At 38.4% G+C, this 26,242-nt stretch overlaps 1 protein-coding gene across 6 annotated transcripts in view; it reads right to left on the reverse strand.

Moving 5' to 3' along the window:
- Window positions 1-2,596: 2,596 nt before the first annotated feature.
- The window catches only part of IL18R1 (interleukin 18 receptor 1), a 39,155-nt gene continuing 15,509 nt past the window's right edge, over window positions 2,597-26,242 (reverse strand). For 5 of the 6 annotated variants that reach the window (XM_074332463.2, XM_074332462.2, XM_074332464.2 and 2 more), the window contains 7 exons: window positions 23,166-23,313; window positions 18,432-18,494; window positions 16,697-16,808; window positions 14,042-14,184; window positions 10,939-11,100; window positions 6,721-6,879; window positions 2,597-4,819 (listed from right to left, as the gene is read on the reverse strand). In XM_074332463.2, coding sequence (XP_074188564.2) covers window positions 4,443-4,819; window positions 6,721-6,879; window positions 10,939-11,100; window positions 14,042-14,184; window positions 16,697-16,808; window positions 18,432-18,494; window positions 23,166-23,313 — 1,164 coding nt within the window. In that variant the 3' untranslated portion in view covers window positions 2,597-4,442. Of the gene's footprint in view, window positions 4,820-6,720; window positions 6,880-10,452; window positions 11,101-14,041; window positions 14,185-16,696; window positions 16,809-18,431; window positions 18,495-23,165; window positions 23,314-26,242 lie in introns of those variants that run through there. The other variant, XM_088796000.1, reaches the window with a different exon arrangement.

Consider the following 26,242-nt stretch of genomic DNA (forward strand, 5'->3'; position numbering starts at 1 on the left):
TGGTTGAATATAGAACTCTAGGAAGCATATCATTTTTACTTCCAATTTTGAAGGCATTTCTTTAGTCATTTTGCTGAGTAATTCGTATCCCTTAAAATCTGGAAACTCATGTCCTTCAATTTTGAGATATTTTCTTTAATTATTTCTAAAATATATTTTTTTTAATTTCTCTATTCTCATTTTATAAGGTGTCTACTTATTTTCACTTTATATTTTATTACTTTAATTTAGACTAATATTCTAATTCTTTTTCCCCCCTCTATTTTCAAGGTATTTAGCTTTTTGTTTTATGTTCTGGGTGACATTTCACCATCCTAGAATTCCGATATTTTATTTTCCACTTCAGTTATTTGTAATTTCCAACTCCACGTTACTATGCTCTGGTATAACATAATTTCTTTGAGAAAAATTAAAATTTGTTTATAAATATGCTTTTTGTTTGTCTTATCTCCGTTTCCTCCAAGCTCCATTTTATTGTTAATCTTGACTTCTCATAGTGAAGAACATTCTGAAATGTGTACTGATTTTTCACTGTTCTCTAACATTAAAGAACATTTAAAGATTGCACACACACACACACACACACACACACACACACACACAAAACTGGAGATCAATTTTGCTTAGAAACAAATACACACATCTCTAAATAAACTATTAGTGATTTCAATACAAAGGTTATTTTAAAAAATGATGAAGTGGGATTTATTCCAGAAATGCAAGAATGCTTTGACATTATGAAAACATTATTATTTTCTAAGAAGAAAAAAATCACATGATAATCTCCATAGTTGCAGAAAAGGCACTGAACAAAAGTCAGCACCCATTTATGTTTTTAAAAAATTACTTAATAAAATTGGAACTAATGGAGATGTTCTTAAATTATTTAAATATACTCGTGGTGTGGATATGTAAAATAATATTATACTCAATGGGGAAACACTAGGGCCTTCACACTAAAGATAGAACAAGACAAGGGTATCTACATCCATTATCATTTAACATTACATTGGAGGTTTAATTACCAATGCAATTAAACAAGAAGAGCAATTAGAGGCATCTCTGAGGAACTGAGGACTCCCAAAACGTAATTTGAAAGTCTGTTTTTAACACTCACCATTAATTATTAAATACACACATCAAGTTGTAGCAATTGTATAAATGGGACATTGCATCCCTGGTTGTGTGAGTATGTGAATCCACAATACAGCCCGCAGAGATAGAAGCTGGTTTTCATAAGCCTCATTCAGAATTACAGGTGTGGTCTCCGAGCTCCCAGGACAGTGATCACTCTCGGTGTGGCATGCAGGTGGGCCTGGAAAGACCCTGTATCCTACCACAGCACACACATCCTGTTTTCTGTTAGATTTGTGGCTTGACTACTTCCTGAAGAGCCCTCCTTTGCTCATAAGCTGGCCTCTTAGAGTAGCTTCTGCTTAGAAAGATGGCTTCCCCCAACCCCTGCATCCCCTTCCACAGAACTGCACTTCAGGCCCAGGTGATGAGTTATTTCCTCTAAGTATTTAAAGCTATGCTTCAACTCAGCCTTGGCCACTGGTTTTGTCAGCTACTTCACACAAGCATGTCCCTACTTCACACAAGCATGTTGACAGCCACAGGGGAAACTCATCCTCTCTGCGCCTTGCAGATAGTCCTAGTAAGCTGACAATTTGGCATCCATATAGGTGAGCTCCTGGTACCTATCAGGGTCTAACTCCCCACACCTTGGCAGACGCCATAGTGGGCATGCTCCAGTCAAGTGGGTACTTTCACCCTGTGGAGCCCTTCAGTGCTATTTCCCCTCTGCCCCACCCCCCACCCCCATCCTTACCCTAGTAGCCTAAAAGAAAACCTGAGGGTTCTTTGTGCTTTTTTTCCTCTTGTGAGCCACTTCTAAGCAGCCCTGCTTCCACTCTGCAGGACCCTGTCCTAGACACTCCTAGTATAAGGTGCCTCTCCAGGAAAGTGCCTGCAGGCTCCAGAAATGTAACCCAAGTCTCACTGTCCAACAAGCAGTTCCAAAGAGAGGATGAACACCTGTCTATCCCAGTCTTGTCACACTTGCTTGTTCTGTGACCCGGGTCAAGTCAGACATAGTAAGTTAGTTACTCTGTCTCAAGATCCTAGGTTTAGAATATATAGGTTATAAAGTCTCTCTCTGATGTACAAGAGTATAACTCTAATTTAATAAATGCTTCCAGTACATAATGGACATGCATCATACATCTTAGAGAGTTGGTTATTCCCTGAATGGACTGAAATGGATTTAAGCATATCTGAAGTCATAGCAGACAATGATATCATTCTATCAATAAAAGTTATTTATTGGAAATATTTGCACTTAAATTAAAAAGTATGCACATTAATTAACCGGCATGTAAAGACCTAATATTTATGCTGAGTATTGAGGGGCCTTGTGAGAGAGGGAAAGGAATTCTTCTTTTGCTCCTGAATGGAAGGTAAAACGAAGAAGGTAGACACAAAGTGATTTGACATTTAAAAAAAAGATAGATGTAGGAGTTCATTTGAAATGACCCGTATCTTATTAGACAGGCGGGAATCTGCATTTAGAAGTAAAATGAAACAGACGTCAGGACACTTCAAAAATAAAGGCACTGGGCCGATGATTTATTAATGTATTTTAAAGCGTATATTTAATGTACACATTTAATAAAGAATGCATTTCATATATTTTAAAGCATACTTAATAAAAAATCATAATGATTCTATGTATTAGAGACTATAATGACAGCAATAAAATTTCTCCTGACCTTATAGTTTCACATATAAAACATGTTAGTATCTCAATTCTTTTACTTTTTTTACCCACCCAATTGGCACACAAAATTGTATGCACTACAAAAATTACTTTCTTACACTGAAAATATAATGAAAATCTCATTATGTTTTCATTTTCAGCCATATCTACTACAACTGTTTTAAACAGTCTCTGCTCTAAACTTTTCTGGAACATTCATGCTACACGCTATGCCCTAAGCAGCCTTCCAGACTTACCCAACTCTTTCCTTTCTCTTTAGGCTGATATTTGTCACTCACTCGCTGATTTTCCTGGACGGCCATTACTGCTGGGGCTGTCATGACAGTCCACTGTGCTGGGCTCACTTTAGGGAGACAGATAAATATATGTCTTCTAGGGTCAAAAGTTGCACTTATCCAATGAAGATTTTTTTTTTTCTTTTGCTCTACTGATATGCTTCACCTATGTGCTTCTCTCTACAAGTACAAGTGCCCTCAACTCAAACTGCCTTCCTCTCCAAATCTTTCCTTTCCTGCTTTCTTGCCTCCATTTTAGTCCACTGCTAAAAAATTGACCTACATAATAATAACAATAATAGTAATAGCAACACTTACAGAATATTAAGTCCATGCCAAGAACTGTTGTAAGCACTTGATTTATTCATTTAGTTACTTTGTAAAGTAGGTATAATGTTATAAATTATAGCTTTACAGGTGAGGAAACCGAGGCACAGATCGGTTAGAAAATGCTCCAGAGGTCACAGGAGTTGCAAACTCAGGATTTGAGCTCCAGGACCTTGGTTGTACAGCGCATATACTAAACCATTTGCTGTGCTGCCTCCACCCTGAAGGCATTTTAAATATGTAATTTTTTAAAAATCAAGCAAGTAACTATTTTTTCTTGTTGCTTAATGGCTAATATGATCTGGCATCCATCCTGTATATAAACATTTATGTAAAACCAACAAATGTTTTTGACCATTTTCGAAAGAGCCGGAGAATATTTGAATTAAAATCTCATGAAAGATAAAAAGTTTCATGAGTGTGTCTCATGAAAGATAAAAAGTTATTTTGGGTTCCTTTCAAGAGGTTCCCACAAATAGACCCAGTTAAGCAAGCCCTGTACAGTACCTTCGTAGGATTCCAAGAACCACAGACCTGCTTCTGGGCTGGGACATTTGGACACATCCTGCGGCCAATGCCCTGTTACAGCACACGCCTTGCTCCCCTCATCGGCACGCAATCCTGCCAGCTCTCTCCCACTGTACATGGTGTTTAGAGGTACGGAGCTCTTGTGGGAGCGTGAAAGCACCTTTCCAGTCACTGTGTCACCTACTGGCTCATAGAAAACACCACTTCATAAACTTAAAGTCCTTTAATGCAATCGTTAACATTAAAAACTCCTTAAGATGTGCCCTTTTTGTAAGGGATAAGTTATTTTGCATCATTCCGAGTCACGGTATCCAGTTATGAAAGAGGGAGAAAGAGGAGATCCATTTCTTTTGCATTCTAGAGTCTTCTGAGGGCACACGACTACAGCTCAAGGTTCAGTTTGATTCCTGGCAACCTAATGAGAAGTTTCATTTACAAACTGAGTTGGATTTTCATAGAATCAAATATTTTGAGCAATATTCTGTTATAAACAGGCTCATCCACTCAATCCCCAGAGCGTCAGGAGTTCTTTCTTACAATCCGCTTTTCTGAAGATCAGGACTGCAAAAGCAAGGCAAGACTTCTGACTCATCTCTATAAGGCTTGACCGTTTTGGCAGGCATCAGATAAAGAAGATTTTTCCAGAACCTTGAGTTATGAGGCAGAGATTTATCAGCCTTCCACTTCAGAACTCTGTGAGATTTCAAAAGCTTTAGTGATTGCGGTAAGACTGTGAAGTCACTGAGAGGTGTAAATTCAATTAAGATTATTTTAATTTTCCTTTCGACCAGTGCTTCATGGAGTCCACTTTCAAGTTCATACCTGACTTCATTAGACATGTAACTTTTACTCAGAACAATGATTAGTCTTCGGCTTTTCTCTATCAGTGAATGGATTTCATCAACAACAGCTGAAAATGCAAGATGTGGAATATTAATTTAAGAGAACTGAAAGGGTGAGCATGAGAGAAAAATCACTTTGCAGTTTAATTTTGTACTATTTAACTCTTAACTTCACTAATAAGTTTTTCTTTAAGACAAACAATTTATTCTCAAAGTTATACATCTAGTAAAAGCAATTATCTAGTTAACAATGCTGATGAATACTTACTTAGCACTTACTCTGTGCCACTCCCTCTTCTAAATGTTTTATGTATATTAACTTATCTAGTCATCATAATGAACCTATGAAGAAAGTACTGTCATCACCCCCATTTTACAGATGAGGAAGCCAAAGCACAGAGTGGTTAACTATCTTGCCCAGAGTTGCACAGCTAGTAAATGGCAGAACCAGAATCTGAACCCAAGTGGTCTGGTTCTGGAGTACATGTTTCTATTACACTATCTTGCCTCTCCACACACATATGAGGGAGCATGCTAAAATCAGAATTTAAAAATAAGACAAAACAAAAATGAAAACCCTGCCAGTATTCTAGACCAGAGATTGACAAACGTTTTCTGTAAAGGGTCCAATGGTAAATATTTTAGGCTTTGCAGGTCATGACTGTTTTTGTCACAGCTACTCCCCTCTGCTGTTGCAACTTAAAATGCAACCATAAAACATGTAAGCAAATGCTGTAGCTGTGTTTTAGTAAGCGTGACAAGCCCATCGTAACCTATGGGTGGTGGATTGCCAACCTCTGGTTTTTGTTTTTTTTTCAACCTCTGTTCTAGACCTCTGGCCCTTTTAACCAAAACTAATTACAATAGAATACAAACATATTTCCATTTAAGAAATAAGAAGAAATTTATTTTTCAAAATAACTCCTAGAAAATAACGGTAAAATAATCAAATTGATGTAAAGGCAAGCAGTAATGCTTTCTAAGTTCTTATACAAAGAACCGACACAAAAATATCACAGTGTTGTATGCATTCGACAATATGGCATATTATTCCTTTTCAGAAGTTATGTGTAATTAACCAGTATATTTTCTCTTTGTAATTCATAATATTAATATTTTCCCTTTCTAATTTGTACTACAAGTACCAGTTCTTATTTACTGCTGTATCTTCAATGCCCAGCTCAGAATTTGCAGAGGATGGCACTCAGAAAATGCTCCGTGAATGAAGGATGGTAACAATGGAGACATTTGTATTGCATTTGTAATGCGTCAGCACCCGAAACATTTTGACGCGAAATTCCCAATGTTTGCTCTGGAAGACTTCAGAGAAAACATGGAAATGTTACTAAGTTTCTTTGATTCTGACTGTACTTTCCTTCAAAATATGTGTTAATGCCATTTGTGTTCCTATATTAATTTTAAATTTTGAATTGCATAACTAAAATACGTTATGAACCACCAATCTCCTTTTGCTTGTCCTTTTCCAGCTCTCCTATTTTCTGCTTTACTTTTCTCACCAATGTCAACACAACAAAGAACAAGCATTTTCTGGTAAGAATTAACCTGTGTTCATAGTCCAAAGGACGATGTTTTAAATTAGGAACTGGTTCTGCTATACACAATATTATGAAAAGAGGAATTCTTAAGTACTGCGGGGCACTTCTAAATAAATGCCTCATGATAATGGCAATCCTGGACCTTGCTCTGAAAATGTAATACTCTCTCCCTTTCCCCAAATTTCGGAGAACTGTCACATGCAATGAAGAGACGGGTCCTAGAGAGGCCATTTCGGGAAGCAGCGTAGTTAGCTTGTTTTCTTGCTATTGATTTAGGGGTCATTTCTGGTTAGAGGACCACGATCATTTCTTTGTTTTTAAGCAAAACAGGATAGCCTTTGGGAGGCTAAGCTATTTATCTTTTAAAAACAAAGCATCCCCACTCGTTTTCTATCTGGCATTCCCTTTCTTACCTCCTCCAGGCACTACATCCCTTTCAAATATGCACAACTTATAGCCAAAATGTTTCTCCAACACCCTGGGCAAAGTCTCCACGGCAAACGTGTGCTCCTCTCCACTCTCGGGTCGGCATTCTTTCAGATAAGACACAAAAGCATCGTATGTTTTTCCATCTAGGAGATAAGGTTTATTATTTTAATTAGTGTGTCAATAAAAGCTTATTTAAGCTCAGATTTGAGTGCAAGTCATGAAAAATGGGAAAAGAATCAATGAAAAAGAAAAGTTGATAAGCACCCTCACATCCACACTCATTGAATTGTACACATTAAATATGTGCAATAATTGGTATTTGTATATCAATTATACCTCATGAAGCTGTTAAAAAAAAACAAAATATTTTTGATGGAAAACAAATTGAAAAATAAAACAAGAATATTCAAATATTCTGTGGTCCTTTGATTCTCTTTTATGCATTATACTTTATTTCTGATTTTTTTAAGTTGTCAAAAACAAGGAAAAATTCAATTATTATTAAAAATAAAAATGGCATCCTAAAACCTTATATGCTAATCAAGCAACCAATTAGCAAAAAAAATTTTAAGCATGTAAGTTAAGACTCCCACTTTTTGACACCACAGAGGGATAGAGAGAGATGTGAGTTATAGATCAGGATATTAAAGGAACAACTTGAAAAGTTTTACAAATAACACATTAGCAGATGCAAGACAGTGTAACACAAACAAAACTAACAAATGCAATAATCAGGTCAGAGAATAGGAGTGATCTTTGTGCACATGCCTTCTGAAAGAAGTAAATTTTGACTCAGGTCTTAAATAATGTAGTAGACGCTAATCGTGATGGTACAGGAAGTAGAGGAAGTGGTAAAGGAATGTCCTACCCTTGTCCATTGACAATTGGTTAGATGATGGAAGAGATTTATGCTTGGGTCTATTATTGGGGTTAATGAATTTGCTACTGAGTTGAAGGCTAAATATTATTGGATCCTTTATTAAAATTTAATAGGATGAAACCATTCTAGGTACATGTACCTTGTGGAATCCCATCATTTATGCTCAACAGCCCACCCAATACCGTGTTTCCCTGAAAATAAGACCTAACTGGAAAATAAGCCCTAGCATGATTTTTCAGGATGATATCCCCTGAACATAAGCCATAATGCATCTTTTGGAGCAAAAATTAATATAAGAATCGGTCTTATTTTTGGGGAAACACGGTATCTTCAGTAGCATCCAGACTCACAAAACAACACTTTCTGCTAATGGACAAAAGCTTATTCAGTTCTGCTTACAGCATTCTAGTTCAGCAGTTCCGGTCAGAACCTACGGTTGACTTATAACAATTGCTTTGCAGATTACATGTACATAAAAGACAAGACATCTGCAGAATTCACATGCATACCAAAGATAGGAAAAGTTGGTAAAAATAGTGCCAGTTCTTGGTGGAATCAGTGATAATTCTATTAGATTGCTGTGAAATGCAGCTATTTATTAGTATAAGTAAGAGTTAGTGCTTCCATTAGTATAGCCATTAGGTCAGTGATTAAAACAGCCACTAAGATGTAAAAAATAAAGAAGCACACTTTTTAAAAAAGCTGTATTTTTCTTATAATCAGGATGAAATTAACTGCAATAAATTGGGAAGACAATTCAGTCAAATTTATGTTGTGATGTGCATGTTATATAGCTTTACTCTTACCCATGGAAAGTTAGTTTTTCAACTATTAATTAGCTTTCAAGATAATTAATTAGCTTTCAAATTCATTTTTTTTTAACCAATTCTCTTTCTCGGTTTAGCAAATCTGTAATTTATATTATAATTTATTTTAAACTCAGGTAATGAAAGGTTTGGTGGTTTTGATAGTTGACAAAGTGAAAGTAATAATTTTTGTTTGTTTGTTTTCCTTCTGTATAAATGAAGCCATCAAGTGAATGGATATTTGAAACTATAAGGAGTCAGTTAGACCAGTGCTTCTCAAACTCTGTGTGGTGAATGACCACGTTTTAAGTTAATTTTAGTGTTTTTCGTTAATTAGTTTCCTTCATTCCCAATTCATCATAGAACAGTACAGAACCCATTTTTTAATATTGCAGCAATATCAAATTACAATAAAAGTTTTAATTTTTGTACTTGTATCTCCATTTCTGCCTTTCTCACAATTGATCTCTGTCCATGGACCACACTAAGTAGAGCTAATTTAGAGCACATCTCTAAATGTCTCTGTGCATTGCCACATTGCAAACTAAGAAATGTGAATTGGAAAAATGATCTGTGAATCAGGTCAAACACAACTGGACAGTAAAAAAAAAAAAAAATCTTATTTGAAAATCAGAAATATTAGCAAATGCCTACTCTTAGATACATACTGGTCTATGAGAGACCTGTTTATAAAAATATCAAATACAGACCCCTTCTCCAGTTTGTTACAGCATCTCCCTCCATAGCAAAATCACACACAAACATGCAGTTTCAAAGCTAAATTAATTAACTTTGCTAATTTTATATTAACAGACTAAAAGTTATAAATGTCAATAATTAGTCTCAAAAGAAAAATATAAGAATTGCTTTATAACTTGGATTAGGAAGGCTATTTTACTTATGACCAGAAATCCAGAAACCATAAACGAAAGGATAAATTTGAGTACATGACACAGTCTTCCACATAAGCAAAGTCAAAAGATGAATTATAACTTGGGAACAATATTTACATTTCATATTATAGACAACAGGCTAATCTCCTTAAATGTAAATTGTCCCTAGAAATAAACAAGGAATAAAAAAACTAACAGCAACCTAATAGAAAAATGGGCAGACTAAATGGATGGCACTTTGAGAAGGGAAGTACAAATGAGTCTTAAACAAATGTAAAGTTGCTCATGCTCTTGCATAGTAAGTGAAATGCAAATGAAATTACATGGAGATACAACTTTTTACCTATCCCATTGGGAAATATCCAAAGGCTGTGGGTAAGACTATGGGAAAAAAGCTACTCCCATCCTCTGAAGGTGGTAGGTAGTTAGTAGTATGGAGGGCAAATTGGCAACATCTATCAAAAAAAACATGCTTTGTATTTCCAGCAATTCCACTTTGGGGAATTTTCCCTTCCATTATACTGCATACACATGAAATAATGACTGTACAAAGCTATCCGTCACATCATTTCTATAATAACAAAAAGGTGCAAACAACACTAACATCCATCAAAAGGTGACTAAATAAACAGTGATACATCCACAGAAATAAAATAACTGTATGGGTTTTATTCATAGTAAAACCCTAAAAAGTGAAAGACTATAAACTATATGGAAGGATATTCAAGGCATAATAAAGCAAAGTTCAGAATAGCATGCGTAATACACCAAGATTTGTTTATTAAGCAGAAGTGGACTAAGACTCTATATTCATATTTGTTTGAATGTATTATCAATGGAGGATGAGGTGGGAAACAGACATGGAACAGGCTGGCAGGGAGACTTTCTACTATATAGTTTTTTAGACTCTTTGTGCTTTGATTCTTAGATTTTTTGTGTTGGAACAATGTGTGTCCTACACTCACACACAAATAAACACACACACACACACACACACACACACACAAAGCAAGTATGATGGATTAAATAGATTTTTTTTAATTCAGTAATTATAATGAACCTTGAGGACTTCTAGTCACCTTTTAAAAATAGAAGGACTAAGACATAGAGTCACCACGATAGAAATAGTAGTAGATAAAAACCGGCAGATGTAGGGAACTAGATCCCAAGTCATTTGGCTTCTAGTTCAGGGTTCCTTCAGGTATATCATGCAGTCTCTTTTGCCAGGTTAAAATAATGAACCATAATACAATTCGATTCAACTTAAATGACCTTTATTGAGCGAGCACACCGCATAACATGTCCAAGATGGTGTACGAACAATGACAGTGATATGTACAGTCTCTGGGCTCAAGCATTTCACAGGGCATTTAGGAGGACACGACATATGTGCATGAAACAAGTAGAGAACAATTTTTGGCAACATATCAATAAGCACAAGGAAAGGTGGCACAGAGAACATTCATAATGGAGGATACGTTTGAAGCAATTTTTCCTATGTGAAACCTCTACTACACATTACATCAACAACATAATCAATATAAGATGAAGATTAATGTTTCTTTGTTAGGTTTTTTAATAAAACCACGGGATAAGAAATCCCAGCATGACGATATGTGTTACCTGTTAACGTTTCATCTCTTCCCATGAAATGTCTATAAAATAGAGCCAAGTCCACTCTATAAATGACACCCACAATCACTAGGCACACAACTACCACTGAGATCAGAACAGCTGCGATCATTCCTCTGGTGAACACGTGGCCTGGGATATCGTCCAGATCCTCTACAAAGAAAAAGAAAATGGGAATCATTAATGACAGAAATTTCACCAGTGTCTTCCCCCATCATGTTGCCACTGGTACCCAATGTGTTCCATTGAGTTATTCCGCATTCCTGCCATTAGTTTGGAGCAGTGATCTTTCTAGTCCCATTTTTGAAGAATAAAAATGTGTACAAGGATATTCAGAGACCTGAACTGAAAGCACTGTAATGTAGTTTATCCCTACTCGTGGAAGTCAGGTCTCCAGGACTAGAAACCACTAGGGTGAAATATAGAGGCACCCAAACATAAATCTCAGAGAGCAGATTGAGACCATAAATGGAGGCATGTAGTCTTGAGAGCCAGTGCTGAACTGAGACTGTCTGGGGCCCCAGCCTGGCTCTGTCACTTATTTTGTATCCTAGGAAATGTCATTGATGCACTTGACTCTTAGTGTCTTAATCTGTAATACGAAGTTAATGATTTCTGCCTCATGTATAGCATTGCTTTTTGTGAGCAAGATTAAATGAGATAGCACACATAGTAGTTAACATAGTACCTGACACACAGCTCTGAGAATTTTATCTTTTTTTTTTTCTTCTTTTCATAAAAGTGGTCTTCGGGGGAAAAATGTATTTTCTAGACTGATTCAGTTTATGCTCATTATGGACAATCTGAGCTAACACAAAGGAGTAAAAAGGATAAAATAATTTTTAATAACTATCCCACAATGTGGTAATGGCCACTGCTAGCATGCTAGTAGTATATGTCCTTTTTGGTTTTCTTTTTTGGCTAAAAATATTGACTTAATTAGGATCATATGGTAATCACTCTTTATTACTTACCATTATATTCTAAGCATTTTACTAGTTCTTTAAAATTATAATTCATAATATTCCAATATTTAGATTGATTACAATTTTTCATAACGATACCTAGTGCTGCAACGAACATATGCATAAACCGTTATCTATGTTTCTGATTATTCTCTTAGAGTAGATTCTAATTGTGTGGGGATTTCTATATCAAAGAGCATAAACATGCATAAAGCTCGTGCCATCTTAGCACAATTTTCAGGAATGATCTTTCCAGTAAAATTAACTATTAAGATATAAGTAAGCAACTATAGTTGCTTAATAAGTGACTTTTGAATAAAGCCAGGCCCTGGGGTTCCTGTGTCTTTTAAAGGTTTACCTATCCATAACCGTGCCACACAAATACACAAACACACACTCTCACACTGCCGCACACTCCTCCAGGGATAATGGTGGAGTGGAAAACCCTATACCCCAGATGACATTTATGAGCACTGAAGGAGAAGTGATCAGGGCAGAAGCCTCTCTGGCAGGGGTAAGATGGCCAGTCATGCACGGATCTAAGAGAAGTGTGCGTGGAGACAAGCAGTGATCAAAAATTCAAGGAAGGCCATGGAGCAAACAAAAACAATGGACTTGAAAGATTCTCCCTCACAAATGCATGGACCAAGGCACATACAGAGGGTGCTAAAAAATGTATGCACATTTTAAGAAAGGAAAAAACTTTCTTAAAATTGTAATACTCATTATATACCGATAACAAAAGATGAATACAAGTCATGTGTGTACATGTTTTTGGCACCCTCTGCATGTTCATGTGAGGTAGAGGGACACTTGTGACATTTCCTATAGAAGATAAGAGCAGAGTAAATCAGTTAATTTCAGAGTTAAGCAAGTCTGAGTTTTGATATTTTTACTTGTGACATGGGGTGAGTTGCTTCACTTATGAAAGCTTCTTATAAAGGTTAGGTTAAGTAATGGCAAGATCTCAGCACAAAGCCTATCATGTAATAAACACGTTAGCTAAGATTCTTAGTTATTATTATTAATGCATACAGTAGAGTGATAGCTTTAGAACAGGTGTTCTAGGTGAGTAGTTAATGGTAACCAGGATATCACAACTAGAGAGGCTTCTGGCCTTAGGTCCTTTCTCCCCCACTCCTTCTGTTTCTCACCAAAGCTAAAATCAGTTTCTCTCTCTCTCTCTCTCTCTCTCTCTCTCTCTCTCTCTCTCTCTCTCTTCTCTCTCTCTCCCTTTACCTCTACCTCTCTGCCTCTGTGTTCTTCATTTCTCTGTCTCTCTGTCCGTGTGTGTGTCTCTCTCCATCACATCTTTTCCTGTCCCTGTGTTTCTGTCTGTCTCTATCATCTCTGTCTGTCTCTCTCTCAGATCCTAACTTTTCCTTACATATCCAGGGGTTGACAGCCCAACCTGGGAATGAGTGGTACCAACTGGAGAGCATAGCTTTTGGCCCCGGACACAGAGACATTTCAAAGTAGCTACTGGACCAAAGGCTCTGAGCTGTAGAGGATATAGGTAGGTAACTCTGGAATGCTCCATTCGGTGGGCATTGAAAAACTTTAAGAGTCCATTGATCAGAGCCATCAACTGTCCACTCGCCAGCCCCAGGACTGGCCCAAGGAAGAGGCCTCAGTGAATCTTTATTGAATGAATGACCACACGAAAGGGTCCCCTGTGCGCATGCCTACTGCCCCGTCAAGGTAGGCTGGAGGCAGCAATTACTGGCAGTATCATTGGCCTCGATCTACACTGAGCTGCAGAGTTTCCTCCAGTTGTTCTCTGTGTGCCAGAGCTGTCCTGACTGCCTCCCCCATGACCCTCACCCACCATCCCTGTCCCCAAGTTCCACCTGCCTCCCTGCTCTGGGTCCTTAGTTTCTACATAACATTAAAATTTGATTGAGGACAAATGAATAAACTCGTCCTTCTCTGCGTGGAATCGGGGCACGGTGGGTCCCAGCACTGGCTGACCACCAGCTCTGCCACTGAACGCCTATGATACAGATGAATCCTCTCTTAGGAGTTCAGTTCCTGGTATGTAAAATGAGGAAGTGATGATTTTTGAGGGGGTCTCTCAGCAGCAACAACCCAAGTTTCCACAGACTGCCACAAATGAAAGTTCCTCACACCTTTTTTCAACAAGATGAAGCTTTTGGAGTTTTGATCTCCATTGCGGCTCTGCACAACGCATTCATATGAAAAATTTAGATTTTTTTCATTAATATTCTCAATTCTCAATATTTTTGAAGTACGCCATTTGCCTTCTGACGTCCTGTAAGAGAGGAAAACAATGTAGCAATCGGCTTTGTTCATTGCCAGCAACATTATCCATGAGAGAGGGTGTCATATATGCAACTACTCAGAGGCAGCAGGTTTGCTGACTCATTAAATCTTCTCTTTCTGGTGGGAACTCTTAAAGTGCTGTCACAATGAGTCTCCCACTTTTCCAGGAAGCTTCAGGGCCAACAGACATAGCCCTCCTGAACCATCCAGGGGCGATGCTGTGAACTGACAAGAATTAAAATGCCTGGAAGGTAATGATGCTAAGTTGAAAATACAAGAAAAGATTCTCTCTCTCAATTATCCCTCTCTATTTCTCCTCTCCGACTACTCTGTTCCTTCCACAGTGAGGTCTCCACCAGATGTGACAAGACTGCAAATTGCTTGGCATAGACACAGATTCATATGAACTTTGCAATTGTAAAATCACTTTTATTTTGCTCAGCATTTAAAGTACATTTAAAAACAACACAATTTTCAGACACTCCCAGGCACATGAAAAATACCAATTAAACTGTTTAGTGAGTGTCAGAAAATCACTTGAGACAGCCCCTGGCAGCAAGCTCTTTCTCTCCTTAAAGGATTCAAATTGTCCTGTTTTTGAATGAAAGGCAAATGCTCATGACATCTGCTTCCCCACCAGTGACAGGTTCTGGTGTCACTATGTCATTCAGCGCTCCCAGTGACACTCTCCTGACACCCTTAGCAGGAGGTGTCTCTAGTACTTGAGACATGGTACCCACTGTAGCCTCCAACTATCTCAAATACATTTTAGGACATAATTCTGTACAGAAGTCATCGATACAGAAATATCAACCCCCTAACATCAATGAAAAATCCTGAAGCAAGGCAGAAAAGGCCACTGAGGAGATATAAAAAGTCCATACACCCAACTGTAAAGAAAGACCTCCTTAGTCTCTTAACTTAACCTAAGCTTCATTTTCAATGTTTGGTAAATTGGTCTTCTGTCGCTCCAAAGATTAACAAGAGCGTTAGTAGGGGGAAATGCATAAATGTGGGTCTCTAGTGAAGGCCAGGCACTGAGGGCAGGGTACATGGCACGACAGCCATGCAATTCAGCTGCAGGAACATTCCCCAAGCACTAATCACGTGCCTGCTCCTGGGTGAAGGGCTTGTTGACAATTGTCAGCCCAAATGGACAGCCACCAGCATGATAACAAGGAATATCTTTTTTAAGTGTAAAAAGCAGAAAGAATCTCAAAAGTGAAGCGAAGGTGATAGACACATGGGGATCATTACTCACTAGAACCGGAGCGTGTCAGGACATTAATAATTACAGTCCTGTACCGAAGGCATTCAGAAACATTGAAATAACCACAGGCTTAGCATGTGCTGTTTTAATAAGTCTGACCATTTCTTAATGGAAGACCATAGGCACTTAAGTATTAATATACGTGTATTTTGGAATGTTTGGCACCAATACTGCCTCCTTCATATTTATATCTAACCATTGCCCAGTTTGCTTCTCCTCCCTGTTCTTACGGTGTTCCTAATTTCCATGAATGGATATCGACAGGAAAATGCTGCAATAATTACTCTGCTCAACGGCAATCCAGGCGACTGGTAATTTACAGTAGTATTTGCTTGAGATGTAACTTACATCTGACCATCTCTGGAGACCCTTCCATACTTGATAAAATTCCTCAATACTCACACCTTTAAGAAAGGTAATCACTGGAGTGAATGTTCTGAAAAGAAGTTACCAACTATCTCTACAGAGCAGGAAGCAGTGCCTGTGTCAGAATCTCTTGCCCATCAGAGAAATTCCCAACACACCTATGCAACTGTCTTCAAATGATAATTCTTTCCTGATGGTTTTCAGGATTTCTCAAGTTTCTTATGATGAATTATTTTCAACAATCAGAAAAAAGAAAGGCATGTGTGTGAGGACAGGATCTGGAAAGGTAGCAGGAGATGGCCTGCCCTCGGCCTTAGCTGCACCCAGAGCCATGAAGGCAAAGGTACTATTGATGAGTCTGTACCTTTAGACTCCTGGCTGGTCTCACAGTGTCGCGTGGGCAACACAGCGAAGGACGTCTATGGCACACGAGGGACCCAAATTAGCTTAAACATGTCACAGTCGCCTGACCTGGTCTTTTCTCTGGCACATTAGAAAAAATAAAGCACTTAGCAGAATTTTCAAAATCCAAAAAAACTGGATTAAGTTATCGTTCTTTGATAAGATGTTAGGTAAAATCCCCACTCTCCCTCTGACTGGCCAAAAGCTGCTTTTGCAAGATGATGCTAAAGAGCCTCATTGACCTTCTTTCTCTAGTTTCGATCTCAGCAACGAATTTCTGTGTAATCCATCAACCTAAAGCATGGGAATTACCATGATAAAATATGTAAATTATAGTTATCATTTACATTACCCGAAACATCCTATTAGCCACTCAGGAGTTGGAGTTCTTTAATATTGGGCACATATGACACAATAAGATTTTTATGTCTCATGATATATATCATGTATCACATATACTTACTTAATTTTTGTTTGTTCCTCTTCATGTACATTTCTACTTCTATTCCCGATGTTCCAGTCAATCCTATCTTTTTCATCCCCCGAAGCAGAGCAGTTGAGCCGTATATCTTTTCCTAGGTAAAAGTTGACAACCAATGTTCTGATTTTAGAAACTTGTATTCCCCAAAAGTTTAAAATTAATCAATATATGTTAACCTAACATGTAATGCTAACATGCTGCTACAGCCCAGAAAGAAAGCAGATATGCCTTGTTTATAAATTTTAAATAATTTATAAAGCAGAGAAATTTAAGTAGCAATTACAAGTCATCACCAAAATATGAATCTGTTTCTCTTCAAATGTTTATGTTTAAATCAATTATTAAAACTTAGGGTAGCCAGCGGACTTTCTTTTCAACATACAATTCAGTATCATCAGATCAACCCTCCACTGCAACTTCTAGAAAAAAACAAAATGGCTAAGACACAGAAAATTAATTTAATTGGCTACAAATTAAAGACATCAGAGTGCAGGGAAAACAAATGGTTGAACTGAAAGTGTAGCTAGGAAAAAGCCCTTCCTGGTGAGCAGACATAGCCAGTCATTTGATTTCTTGGAGGAATTTTCTTTGGTTGTACTCAAAGGGAATCTTACAAAGAGAAAAGCGTCCCGTGGAGATTTTGACAGCCACTGGCTTTCAGGATTATTGCTCAGGACCTGGGCAGCATAGGAGGCTGCTCCAAGGCCTAACAGTTTCTCTCTCCTGTAGTCTTATGTTACTTAGGAGAGAACCCCCGCTGGAGGAAAAATCCTGCAACAAACACATGACTGACGTCTCCCCACAGCTACCGGAGCTGAGAGGCAGACTGAATCTAACAAACCTGCATTCTAGCTATGACCCAGCTCAAGTCCTAACTGGACTGACAGCATCAAGTCCTCACACCATCTGCTTACACACACACCTTTCTTAGTAGCCAAGTGACAGTAATCCTGTGTCATATAAACAACTGGAACCAGCTGGAGTCAAAAGGTGCAGTGCGAGCTTTGGAAACAATCAACAGACACTGGAACTCCACCTCTGCCACTGTCCAATGGATTAACCTCAGACAAACTACTTAACGTTTCTGAACTTCAGTCATTTAATTTATAAAATGGGAATAACATCCCTCAGAGTTGTCTGGAGGATTTAATTCAATAACATATGTCGATCACCTAACACAAAATCTGGTTTAGCATATGTGAACTTCCTCTTTCCTTCCCTCCCTCTCTCCCTCCCTCCCTTCCTCTTTCCTTCCCTTCTGTCCTTTGTTTTCTTTTTGAAAGAAATTAGTTAACTGGACATGTTGATTCATCAAGACCTATCTAGACAATTTCTAAATGTACAGTCAATTCAGTCCATTGACTTAAAATAAATCTATTAATCAAATATTCAAACCACAAAATAAATTTGAATCAGTTCTCCAGAGTAATCTCACTGAATTTTCATGTTTAAAAATGACTACAAATAGGGTGACTAAGACCCTAATCTGCAAACCACAGGTAGTTCCATAGTCGTTTGAACAGACTGTTCATTTTACTCAGTCTAAAAATGGCAACATTCAAATAATGACAGGCTTTTCCTGCTTTTGTACTGTTCTTAACTAAATATAGAGTGCGTTATCCCCACACTATTGATCAATAGTGAATCAGATGTAACCTTGGAAGACTTGATTACACAGACATTCATAAATGCAGAATACATGTATGTCAAAATATACCTAATTCCACTCTAACATGGGTAACCTGTGGTCCAAGAACAACTGGAGTTATTTTACGGTGATCTAAAAGTGAGAAAAAAGAAAAGAAAAACGTGTTAGTGTTGCACTGAGCTTCTCTAAGACAAGCATTCTGCGTAATATGCTTATTCCATGCAACAAAGATTCTAACAGTCATCACTTTACGTTTACTTTAGTCGTATTTTCATTAAATAATGGTTGCAGCTAATACTGTTTGTTGCTCACATTGCAACAACTTCCAAGCTCACGCTGCTGGAGAAAGCACGCTGAATTTGGTTTTCTCTCAATTTCTGTCTGTGGCTTCTGCTCACCGCAGCTAAAAGCCGGAGGAAGATGCTCATCCAGGGAGACAACCAAGCTTGCAGGACTTAGAAGATGCAAAGTCACTGGAAATGCCTTTCTGTTCTGCCTTTATTTCTTCTGTCTGCCCTCTTCAACTCCTCACAGCACAAGGGCAAGACTCAGGTGGGGCAGGCAAGGTACTCACTCTCAGGTGCCCAACCTCCCCTCGCAAGACACTGAGAGGAGCGCCCCTTCAATTTTGTACCCTGGATACCTCACCTGCCTCACTCTCACTCTCACTTGCCTCACTTGTCTCACCCTAGTGCCAGCCCTGCTGGGGTGTACACACCTGCAGGCTCAGTTCTACTTCTGTCCCTCAGTGACTTCTGTCCCCAACTGGAGGTGCATAAAAATATGTTCCGCCTCTAGCTCCATCTAGTAATGCCTAGGAAGTAAGTAATCCCCCGGCAGCCTTGCACTGAATACTACCATACCACCTAAGGCGGCTAATAACTGCAGAACACAGAGCAACAGTGATCACACATTTATACTGCTACATAGTCGAGTTCTCGCTGCTCCTATTATTAGCACTGGCAACTTTCTTCCTGACCTGGACTCTCCCTGGTAGTACATCTGGTGTTTCTGGGGCAGTTACAAGTAATGTCCAGAGCAGGCCTTGTGGGGTTGGTAGGCGCTCAGCAAACAGAATGTGTGAGTGTGAGGATGGAGGGTGATTCGGGAGCTCTCCGGCAGCACCCACACCTAAGCTCTCACAGAGGGTGTGGTGCTACAGAGTGAAGAGTAGAGAAGGGAGTGGAGGATTACGTGGGCAAAAGTGGAGAATGAAACTAGGGCAGTGAAACCCCAGGTTGAGTCAGGTCCGGTTCCTGCGAGATTCAGACTCACTGGGCAAGCCTGGAACTCATGTAGGCAGGCAGAAGGAGCTGCAATGGCTCCAGAGAAAGAACTGATGCTCTGATGCTCAGCTCTGAGAGTGTGGAGGAACATGAGTGGGTTCACGGACAAAGGGGCAGGAGGTGGTTTTGTGCAATGGGGAAAATTGCTACTCACTATCTTCCTGTGGATCCATCTACTAGAACTTGAAGTGTACCACAGAGAACCCAAGCAGCACCGGATTTGTAAAAGAGGTATAAAGTGAAGGGTACAATCCTATTTATGGTAACAAAAGGAAGAAAACACCTCATTGGATGCCCCTGGCATGCCTAGTCTGTGTAGGAAGCTAATATCACAGAAGCAAAATGCCACAGAGACAGTCAGCAGTAGGAGAAACAATCACTAGATCAGAAAATAAGATGTCAGCTGACAGGAAGACTGTGACTCAAGGCTACGATGCTCACCACATGCTCGCTGAGAGACCTACATCTATGACCTCAGGTGAACTGTAATAAAGACACAACACAGAGCAGGTGGGTGCTCGGGGTCCCACCGTCCTCAGCATAGACCATGACACCACCTGACTACCGACTTCCATTTCTCAGCTCTACATTACAGAAGAATGATGGCAAACTTCACCAAATCCAAAGGAAAATGGTCAGGATGATTAATAGGCTAGACTTCTTGTCAAATGAGGCACAGTTGAAGGAACTGTCGCTGGCTCAATAATTCACTAACCAGACATGTAATAAGTGCCTACTATGTGCCAAGTGCCAGGCATAAGTATGGGAGATGCAAAGATGAGGAAGAAAACTCAGTTAAATTTCTTCTTTCCAAGAACTTTCCAGTCTACTGACAGAGATAGACGTGTAGCCCATTTCTGACAGCAATCAGAAATGTGAACCATGGAGACACGAGGAGGGGGGCATTTGAGCTGAGTCCTGAAAGATACACTTGGTCTTCTCCAAGAAGACAAAAAATAAATAATGAAGATGGGTAGTTAAGGCAGAAAAATAACACATGCAGCAGTGCGGGGCTGTAGGGGTGAGGCAATGGCAGATGGTGATAACAATAGGATTTCCCTGTCCCTGGCACCATTCTCAATGCTTTACACACATTCACCCACTCAGTCATCAAAGCAACCTTATGAGGAACGAGCCAGAGCTGTCCCATTTTATTGTGAGGAATCTGAGGCACAGAGAGGCTAAGTGATTTAACTCACCCGAGGGCACAAGCTCACAGGGCTCTAGTGAGGATTATATGAGATGATTCAATTAACGTGTTTAGTACAGTTTCTGGCCCATAGTAAGTGCTCTTTAGATAATGAATAGTCTTACTGCTCCTTCTAAGCAGGAATAAGAGAGGAGCTGATGGGCAAAAAGTAAAGATGGATGAGGGGAGAGTGTTGGTGGTAGAAGTCTCAAGAGATCAGAGATTTATATGAGATTAAAGGGGGAAAAAAAAAAAAATATATATATATATATATATATATATATATATATATATATATATATAATACACACACACACAGGAAAGTAAAACTGAAGAATTTAGGATATATAGAATGTAAGATATTTGAGTTCAATAATTTAGTTATGGGATTCCCAGGTTATAGGTTATGGCAGGCAGAATAATGGCCCACCCCCAAAGTTATTCACATCCTAATCATTAGATCCTGTGAATATTACACCTTACATGGCAAAAGTTGACTTTGTAATGAGATTACATTAAGGATTTCCAAATGAGGAAAGTATCCTGGGTTATCCAGATGGGCCCAAGGTGGTTACATGGGTCCTCATAAGAGGGAAGGAGACTGGTCAGAGTCAGAAAAAGATACATGACTGATGGAAGCAAAGGTGAGAAAGAGATTTGAAGATGCTACATTGTTGACTGTGAAGATGGAAGAAGTGGCAGGAGCCAAGGAATGCAGATTGGCCTCCAGAAGCTGGAAAAAGCAAGGAAACCCACTCTTGTCTAGAACCTCCAGAAAGAACACAATCCTGCTAAAACCTGGATTTTAGCCCAGTGAACCCCTTTCAGACTTCTGACCTTCAGAACCAGGAGATAACACATTTGTGTTGTGTGTAGAGACTAAGTTTATGGTCATTTATTCCTCAGCAACCCATGGAGTATAACTATTTAAGTGGCTGAAGTGAAGAGGAAAAACGCTGCCGAAGCAAATGAGTTCTAATCACTGGGAGCCCACCATGTTGTTGATGAGTCATCCCAGGGGTTTTACAGTTTCCCAGATGACGGAAAAGAACATGGAGGGTGGATAAGCCACCTATCTTCAAACACTCAAAGGTGTTGGCATCTTAAGAAGGGAGCAGACTTAATCTGTGGAGTCACTGAAGGCAAACACAGACCAGTGTGGACAACTACATGAAGGCATATTGGACTCCAAGGGGAAAATGACTCTCAACAATCAAATATTCAAATCTGTACCTGTGTGGTTTGGTAGTTTCCATGGTAACTCCCAAGAAGGGACTGGATGATCAATTACTGGCTGTGCCATGTGACGGTTATCTTCACTGGGTGAGGCTTAATTAAATTACCTCTAAAATCCAGCCTTCAGTTTTTCATTATACGTATATACTAGCCACCATCCCAGAATGCACAGCCCCTTTCCACCACCACATCTGTGCTCCTTACATCCTCTTATCAGAGTGTCCTGCCCCCAGCATGTCCTCCAGCTGTCCATCACACTCAGCCTGGAAGACCCAGTTCATACAGAGCCTCCTGCATCTGTTCTTCCTCTGGACTCCCTCCATCCCCTTCACATCTCACAGATTACCCATTGCACATAGAGCTGACCCTTGAACAACACGGGTTTGAATGGCACAGGTCCATTTATAAGTGGAATTTTTTCAATACATACTGTAAATGTATTTTCTCTTCCTTATGATTTTAATTTCTCTAGCTTCCTTTATTGTAAGAATACAGTATATAATATATAATATACAAAATATGTATTAATTGACTATGTTCTTAGTAAGGCTTCTCATCAAGAATAGATAATTCGTAGTTAAGTTTTGGGGAGTCAAAAGTTATGCACAGATGTTTGACTGCAGACAGGGTCGGTACCCCTAATCCCTGCGTTGTTCAAAGGTCACCTGCACCATGGGACCTCTATGTGGCTTATCACCCCTCCTGACTATAATCAAATTCCTCGAGAATATATATTTCATATTTCCCTGCTTCCCTTCCCTCCCAATGCTCAGTAGTTTATTGAATATAAACATCCTCAATAAATATTTGTTCAGTGAAAGCATACACTTGACAACAAAAGACTCCAGAATTTACTCAAATACCAAATAAGACAGCTGACTCATGGGAGGTTCACCCATGTAAATTTTCAAATACTACCCCTAAAAATCTTTTAGTGTGGTGGATGGTGCCAAAATGGTTTTGACCCTTACATTTGAACTCATGATGTGGTCACAACTCCAACGGCCTCTGGCTTCCTGTACAGCTTTAGAAGAAAGTACTCTGTTTTACTAAGATACATTTGTTTCTTCCCGATTCTAAAATTTATCTTACCTGTAACTGTTACATTGTAGGTTTTGGTAGCGTTAAATAATTTTCCATTATGATAAAGTGAAAACACGCAGGTGTAATATCCCTGATCTTTAAAATCGGCATTCTTCTGCAAAAACGGGTTTTTGTTGTTCCCTATCTTTTCACAGTTCTGGTTTTTAAAAGGCAAGTTAAAATAGTTTTAGTAAAAGCAGTATCATATTACAATAATTCAAATATTTAAACTTAAAGATCTTTAGAGGAAAAGGAAAAGCAAATGAAAACCAGCAATTTCTGAGTAAATGTCCCAGTGATTTGGCGCTGCTTCTACTGGAACAATGAAATACAGTCCCAATTCTTGTTATTATCCTTATCATTACTAATAGCTGCTGGGAAGAGGAACATGGGGGGGACGCTGTAACTGCTTTCGTCATTTTCTTTTAATCTCTTTTACACATGAAGAAAGAGTGGGGACGAAGGAAAGGGAGGGTGGAGGGAAAGGGAGAGAGAGAGAAAGAGAGAGAGAGAGAACTACAACAACAAAAAAATCCTGCTTGGGTCAAAACTTTCTGCACAATTCTATTTCATAACACTTTTAGTACTCAGGACTACCCATTCTGGAGTCAGTAGTTGGGGTGGGAGCAGAATTACTTAGAGAACTGAGTCTCTAGCAGACTACCCACCTGTTTGATGTCCTCCACCAGAAGACAGTGGACTGAAATGCATCAAGAATATACAAATCTATAGGCACATACAAACATGTCTCTCTGTCACAAATTTCCATACATGTCACAGGAATTAATAACAATAAAAAGGCCACCTTCTTCAATCCAGCCATCAGTCATCCATAGACAGGTTAGGAAACAATCTTAGAACCAGATGCGGAAAATGGGAACTAAATTGCTAACCCTGACGATGTGCTAGTTCCTGCAAACACCAAACAAGGGAAACCGACTCCCTGCAGACTTCTCTCTCAAAGCTGCCAAAGCTGGTGGAAACTGGGGCTAGGCCCAAAAGGTGCTTAGAAAGGGCCTGTGAAGCACCCACATGTGTACCTCACGGCAGTAAATTGTTTCTGTATACACCAAATTTTTATAAACCCCAACTAATTTTTTCGAAGGCATATTAAAATATCATTTTTTTTCCAATCAATTGTTTACTGATTTAGCTTCCTTTCTCCCCTCCCCTCAGGTAGGTCATGACTGTAAACAGTTTAGAATACTTAATCCTGCAGTTAACTGTGTAGTTAAAAACATCCTCAATACATTTATTTTCTAAATTTACTATCGGCATGTTGGGATTTCTTAAAACCTAGTACTCTGAACCTCAGATTTCTATGTATTGTAGAACATTTGCACATTTGACAGGAAATTAAGTCAAGTGAACTCAGGACTGACTCAGATGTTTAGAAAACATTTTGCCTATGAGCTTTCTCTGAAAAGTCACAAGTAAACAGTGTTCGAGCAAAAGGGACAAACAAAAGTTTCTGAGAAATTATCATTAGGGCTTCAATTTTTCCAAAGTCTTCTTTTCAAATCAACCTCTCTCCTGGCTCTTCAATGTTTCCATGACTGAGTTACGTTTTTCAAGTTTGTTCTTCTATGGAAATAATACAATTTCTGTTGTATGTGTGCATGTATATTATGTTTCTATGTGCGTGTATATTATATATACATATATGCATGGGAGTGTGTATATGCATGTGCATATACAGAGGGTACCAAAAAAATATGCACACATTTTAAGAAAAGAAAACTGTATTAAAATTGTAATACTCAATATATACCAAAAACAAAAGATGAATACAAGTCACGTTTGACTTCTGCAATTACAAGAGGTGCTCAAAGTGGTTACTATCAGCATCCAGACACTTCTGATTACGGAGAACTACTGCTTGAGCAACGTTGACCAAAGTGTCCACTTTTATACATTTTTTGGCACCCCCAGTATAACATACTACATGGGAGTATATATATATATACACGTGTATATATAACATACCAGTACATGGGTGTGTTTTATGCATACATATATATAATACGCATGGGAGTATATATATATATATATATATATATATATATATATATATATATGTGTGTGTGTGTGTGTGTGTATAATCTCTATAGTATTGTCTAAAAGAGCTCTTACAACTCAAGTTAAATGTACACCAAATGAAGAAAATAGACAAAGAAAGCAGATGATCCACAAAACAAGTGATACTAAAAGTAAGATGCGAAAATAATTAGAAAGATTTAACTTATTATCAAGAGAAAAAATGTCGAAAAAGAAACTACTAAGAGTTACAGAAATTTTGCACGTCAGGTTTTTAAATATCTAGAGTATTCCTTCCCAGTGTGGTAGCCACGTGAGGAAAGAAGTTTCAAACTGGCCTAACCCTTGGAGAAGAGTTTGATAATGTGGATTAAAAACTATAAACATGCTCATAGCCATTGATCCAATAATTCAACTTTTAGGGATCTGGTTAGAAGGTAAAATCATATATATACCCTAGGAATTATGGGGATAATATTTATTTTGGGCTTATAAATAATAGTGAAAAGTAGAAACTAATGAATGTCCAGTAACAAGTAGTTAGTCAGATACAGGTATATATACAATGGAATCCCATGTCTGCAAGAATGTTTAAAGATGTGGGGGAATAATCATAATATAATTTTTAGTGGAAAAATACAAGCCATTAAAAAAATACCACTTTTTAAAAGTAGATGTTTACACAGGAAAAAAGGAAAACCAAAGTCTCTGGCTGGTGGGATTATAAGTGATTTCTGCTATCTTCATTATTCATTTTTCAATCTTCTAATTTTCTAAAATAAACTTGTTTATGCAGAAAAATATAGAGACAATAGAATTTTAAATTGTAAGCCTGTGTGGCAAAAGTACATGAAAATTCTTAAACTAGTATTCCTCAAAATTACTTTATTAACCAAGAAGGAAAATGAAGGAAAGGCAAGAGAGAGGAATACATTATCATGTATTGAACATTGAAACAGGAAGGAACTGTGCTCCATGACTTATGTGTAAGAGCTCATTACAACAACTCTGGAGGCCACCCAGCTCAGAGGCCAGCTGAGCCCTGGGGG

Source organism: Rhinolophus sinicus, chromosome 2 (assembly GCF_057876585.1).
Source record: "Rhinolophus sinicus isolate RSI-liver-muscle chromosome 2, RSI-T2T, whole genome shotgun sequence".
NCBI classification, from domain to species: domain Eukaryota; kingdom Metazoa; phylum Chordata; class Mammalia; order Chiroptera; family Rhinolophidae; genus Rhinolophus; species Rhinolophus sinicus.